The 6030-nt window shown below is 42.7% G+C and overlaps 1 protein-coding gene across 1 annotated transcript; it reads left to right on the top strand.

The window, feature by feature from the left end:
• Window positions 1–1942: 1942 nt before the first annotated feature.
• LOC127598144 (F-box/LRR-repeat protein 14-like) lies at window positions 1943–5927 on the top strand. Its single transcript, XM_052061760.1, has one exon. The coding sequence runs from the start codon at window positions 2417–2419 to the stop codon at window positions 3626–3628; it is 1212 nt and encodes a 403-aa protein (XP_051917720.1). The 5' UTR covers window positions 1943–2416; the 3' UTR covers window positions 3629–5927.
• The last annotated feature ends 103 nt before the right edge of the window (window positions 5928–6030 follow it).

The following is a 6030-nucleotide window of genomic DNA, read 5'->3' on the forward strand; positions in this document are numbered from 1 at the left end:
TGCAAAAACATCAAACTTAGCAGTAACCAGTTTTACACATATCAACTAATCAGGGGACAGAAAAATGCTGATGACATCCATGAGGAGGAATATGAAGGACAATTTTGAAATCGGATTGGTTTAAGGAAACATTGCCAATGCTACATTAGTTTACATTAGGTCAACCGGCAATACGAATTCTGAAGGTCCTGGCAGGATTAGATTCACATGGCCCCAAAAAGCCTACCATAGATGTAAGTAAGAGAAATATTACCAAATGAAGGGAATAGACTGTTGGGAATAAATGAACACAATTAATTGAACCAATATTAGAATTGTAATTATAGGTCAATGCTTCTGATTGTGTTTCGACCACCTATCATTTTAGTGCAGTCATGTTAAATGGCGAAAGGGTTACAAATGACTTCTTGTATGTGTGTGTGTGTGTGTGTGTGTGTGTATGTGTGTGTGTGCGTGTGTGCGTGTGCGTGTGTGTGTGTGTGTGTGCGTGTGTGCGTGTGTGCGTGTGTGTGTGTGTGTGTGGTGAGCTGTTAACGAATATGTGCTGAGAGTGGCCTAATTGGAGTTAATTGGCCATCTGTCTAAACTCAGTAGAGACGGTCATTAGCAGACACAAGTAGCCCAGCCACAGGGGGAAACACCATCACTCATTCTCCACATGTTTTCCCCTACTCTTACTCGTCTATTAAAAAAAACAGTTACCGGTACTTACAACAAAATAAATAATAATTACCTCCATTGTCACAAGACGTGACGTTTCTATTGAAACGGGGCGCTTTTGTGTGACGAGGACAGGTAGTTGAAAAAGGGGAAAACATATTTCATCGGTTAGTGGTTTGTGCCTCCCTCTGGTGGGTAAATGCAACGTCTGCATCCAAAATCGTTGAGCTGATAACATTTTATTTTAATGAACGCTTTGGGGTGTGTGTGTGAGGGGGTGGGGGCGTTAATGAAACACGGTAAAAAATCAAACATACTGTAACATACAAGTGTTTCAGATTCAGCTAATTACGAAAGGGCATTCTTTCAAAATAAAATACATTCATTTAGGAGGAGCTTAGAAAAATTATTCAAAGCTATTATTATCAATAATTACTCTCGTATTGTGTTTTGTTTAATTTCCTCAATAATGTAACATGAAACTCATTTCCAACAATAACACACGTATATTATTATTATTATTATTACTGCATAACATACAGAATAAACTACAATTAAATAAGATTAGCTCCGGAGAAAAATCATTATTGGCATTTACACCAAATATAACAACAACAACAATAATAATAATAATAATAATCACAATAATAATAATAATAATAAAAGGCATAGATCAGTCATTCCCCCAAAACATGTTTAAAGTTCACATTTGTTTGAGAAGATTGTAGAAAATAGCTCAAGAGACCATTATCTATTTTAATGATGAATAATTAACCAATTATTTACTAAATACAGTACGTAAAAATATTTGTAAAATGATTTATTGTACCAATAAAATTAAATTGTAAACTTTTCAATACGTTTTAAAGTAACAATTTCATTATATATATTTGATCATCTAACGCGTTTCACAAACCTTTCAGTGCAAGAAGAAATTCAATGAAAAAGGAGAAGTTTGCAACCGCAATATAGTTACCAGATAAGCTTACAGTTAGCTAAGCGTTTCTTCTTTTACTGCTACACTTTCTTCTTCTTTTATGTTTCTTGGCAGTCCGGGTGCCCCTGTGGTTCTGTACTTTCTTCTATAGGCCAGTCTTGGTACGACAACACAGAGTCATATACTGTCGTTGTACATGACGTATAATGAAAGCACTAAGCATACGTTCGCCATTTTCCCCTGATAAAATTGGACAAAGTTAATAAAATAAAAAAAAGTTGTCATGTGTCTCCAATGTCCCCACTTGTTTATGACAACTTTCCAACTGCGATAGTGTAGCTTCCCTTTCCTCCACTCGGTGTCGCTGGTTTAGCAACTAGCCGGGCTTGAAGCTAACTGACTTTAGTCAATCAGGCTCTGGGCCGGCATCTGGAAATGTCTCCGGAAGTGGCAGAGCTACAGCAGACCGGCTTACAAGAAATTTGATTTATAATACGTTTCCACGAGCCGCAAAGCGCGGGGGGTTATTTTGTTTTTTTGAGTGCGAAGAGATGGACTAAAGGACACGTTATTCGCGGAAGGCTGGTGGAACGCTTAGCCGCCTTATGCTAACTAGCTTGGTGTCATTAACCTCGCTGGACGGCTCGGTAAATATTCCCCCCCTCCCTCTTCAGGACTCATTTTATGCCTTTATATATTTGAACGGCAACAAGACGAGTGTGAGATGGACTGCTTAATATTTCATTCCACGCCTTAGCACTCAAGTTTTTCGTGGGCTAACAACGACCGCATTGTTTTCCTCGCCTCCTCCCTCTCCTCATGTTTGAAATGGAGACGCATGTTTCGTGCCTTTTCCCTGAGATCTTGGCCATCATCTTCAGCTACCTGGACGTGAAAAACAAAGGACGGGTGGCCCAGGTGTGCGCGGCGTGGAGGGACGCATCCTACCACAAGTCGGTGTGGCGGGGGGTGGAAGCCAAACTGCATCTACGCCGGGCCAACCCTTCCCTCTTTCCCAGCCTGCAGGCGAGGGGCATCAAAAAGGTCCAGATCCTCAGCTTGAGACGCAGTTTGAGCTACGTGATTCAGGGGATGCCCCATATCGAGAGCCTGAACTTGTGCGGCTGCTTCAACCTGACAGACAACGGGCTGGGCCATGCCTTCGTGCAGGACATCCTGTCGCTGCGGGTTCTCAACCTGAGCCTGTGCAAGCAGATCAGCGACTCTAGTCTGGACCTTATCGCCCGGTACCTGAAGAACCTGGAGGTTCTGGAGTTGGGCGGATGCAGCAACATCACCAACATGGGGCTCCTCCAGGTGGCCTGGGGGCTGCGCCGGCTGAAGAGCCTCAATCTGCGCAGCTGCCGTCACGTGTCAGACGTGGGCATCGGGCACCTCTCAGGCATGACGCGCAGTGAGGCGGAAGGCTGCCTGGCGCTGGAGAAGCTCACGCTGCAGGACTGCCAGAAGCTCACAGACCTGTCACTCAAGCATGTGTCCAAGGGCCTGGGTGGGCTTAAGATGCTCAACCTGAGCTTCTGCGGCGGCATCTCGGACGCCGGCATGATCCACGTGTCCCGCATGAGCCAGCTTGGCAGCCTCAACCTGCGCTCGTGCGACAACATAAGTGACACAGGCATCATGCACCTGGCCATGGGCTCGCTGCGTCTGTCGGGCTTGGACGTGTCCTTCTGTGACAAGATCGGTGACCAAAGCCTGGCTTACATGGCGCAGGGCCTCTACCGGCTCAAGTCACTGTCTTTGTGCTCGTGCCACGTGAGCGACGACGGCATCAACCGCATGGTGAGGCAGATGCACGAACTCAAGACGCTCAACATTGGACAGTGCGTGCGAATCACCGACAAGGGCCTGGAGCTCATCGCCGACCACCTGACGCAGCTGACGGGCATCGACCTGTATGGATGCACCAAGATCACCAAGAGGGGCCTGGAGAGGATCACACAGTTGCCCTGCCTCAAGGTGCTCAATCTGGGTTTGTGGCAAATGACCGACAGTGAGCGCGTCAGGTGAAAACAACTTTCCACGGATACCAAACTATTGAGGGAGAGCGCGGCGAGACATTTGTCCATCTCTCGCCTTTTGCATTTGTTGACTCGGGGGTACACTGGCTCCCACACACATTCCAAAACATATTGGCTTCATTGAAGACTAAATTGTCCATATGCGTGAGTGTTTGTTTTTCTAGAGTATATGCGCCCTGTGATTGGCTGGCCACCAGGACAGGGGTTGCGCTGAACTCACCTGTGACTAGGCATGGGTTAGATTCTGATGGTATGATAACCATGAGCAAATACATGCCATCACAGTATTACATTTACAGCTCTAAAACCTTTTTGAAAATTATTTAAGTAAATAAAAACTTGGATTGGTTATCGATTTAGATTTCCAAAATCGATTCGATTTACTTTGACTGATTTTCGATTCAGTTAAGGATTTCACGCAGTACCGATTTCACTTTCATATGCAATACATTCCTAGGACAAGCAACGTTAGAAATAGTAGAAACCCTATGCTCTAACGTGGTGCATTAGTATTAATATATAATATACGAATAGCTACATTAATAATTTAACCCAATGCAATAAAACACATGATAAAAATAATCATGTATGCTTTATTGAATATAACATGTTCATTAAATAAATCAATTCCAACCACAGGGCAGGCTGTGTAAATAAAGTGGCAAAAACACACCGTAATCTCATTACATTTACATTCCTGACTGACAAAGTTTCAGTTCTTGCTGTCTTCATATTTTTGAAGACCCCAAAACCTCCAGACATTTGCCTTCAAGCGTGTTGGCACTGCTTCAAGTACTTCTGCCATGTTGTTTTGATACGCTACTCTCGCATGGTGATGAGATCTCGCGTGATGCGAGAAGTCTCATGAATTTATGGGGGGAAAGATGTACAGTATTGAAAGGATCTATTCATGGTTTTATGAATCGATAGTGAGCTAAGAAAAAAACATTTGATTTGATTCATCGATTAAAAAAAAAAAAGTCCTTATTAAAAAAAAATTCCATTGATTCCAATATAGAATATACAGTGTAGAAGAAATGTGTATCATATTCAAATAAGTAATTGACGTTCTTCTGTTTTAAATCTTTTCATTAAGTGTCCCATCACTCTTGAGCTATTATTGTTAAAGTAGACCCAGTGGGCTACTCATGTTGTCCTTGGGCTGCTGGCATTTTTTTTTCTTAAACCTTGAGTTTTTGAAACCGCGTAAACTGTCAACCCGATAATCAGCCCATGCCTACCTGTGACCCAGATCAATAGAAGCGCTATTTAATTTTTTTTTTTTTTCAGCAGCACTGCAGGCTAGTCATTAGCACATCTGCCTCTCAATCAAATGTTCAGGGTTTAAATCTCAGCTCTAGCCTTCCGATGTGGAGTTTACATGTTCTCCCCGTGCTTACGCAAGTTAATTGAAGACTAAATTGTCCATAAGTGTGAATGTCAGCTTGTTTGTCTACAGCAGGGGTGCCCAAGTCCGGTCCTCGAGAACCCCCATCCAGCCTGTTTTAGATGTCCACCTCCTCCATCTCTCCTGAACGATCAGCTCATCAGCAAGCATTCCCAAAGCCTGATAATAATCCTGATCATGTGTTGGATGAGAGAGAAATCTAAAACAAGACTGGACATGGGCATCTCTGGTCTACAGTGTATGTGCCCTGTAATTGGCTGGCAACCAGTCCAGGGTATGCTCCCACTTCCGACCCAAAGTCAGCTGAGATTGGCTGGAGCAACTTAATCGCGTGTACAGTTGTTTAGCTACCTCTCCCGCACACACACAGCAGTGCCTACAGCTCAGTACTAGATGTTAACTTTGCATATTTTTACAACTCCAGCACAAATTCTGCCCTTGGTACAAAAAAAAAAATCATGGTAATAATAGGTCGGCATTTTTATTCTTAAGGCCGGCATAGCTCCTGGAATTTGTACTCCTTTTTTGGTTCTTGTATTTTTTAACAAGCAATATTTTTGTATGGAATAATTTTGTACTTCAAATTGAAGTTGTTTATACATTGTGTAGAATGCGGCGGCGATGTTCCGAGAGGACGCCACACAAAATGAAAAGTCACTATGCCCCAGAACTGCGGCCTTTTGGCTGATGGTTATTAAGGCTTTATGCAACAAAGAAGCAAAAAAAAAACTGTTCAGTGGATTTTTTTCTCATGAGCAGCTTCCAACGATAGTCTTGAGTATTTGTTTTAAAAAAAAGTAACGGTAATTTAAGATGTTTTATATTCATACTGTAGTGATATTTATGAATAAAGATGGAAATATGTTTCTCCTGAATCTCACATCTGTGTAGTTTTTGAAAATAGCATGAATACACACACTGGCGCATTCAAAACTTTTCGGCCTCCCTGAGTTAATACTGAGCAGGACCCTATTTTGTGCGTT

Source organism: Hippocampus zosterae, chromosome 3 (assembly GCF_025434085.1).
Source record: "Hippocampus zosterae strain Florida chromosome 3, ASM2543408v3, whole genome shotgun sequence".
Classification (NCBI taxonomy): domain Eukaryota; kingdom Metazoa; phylum Chordata; class Actinopteri; order Syngnathiformes; family Syngnathidae; genus Hippocampus; species Hippocampus zosterae.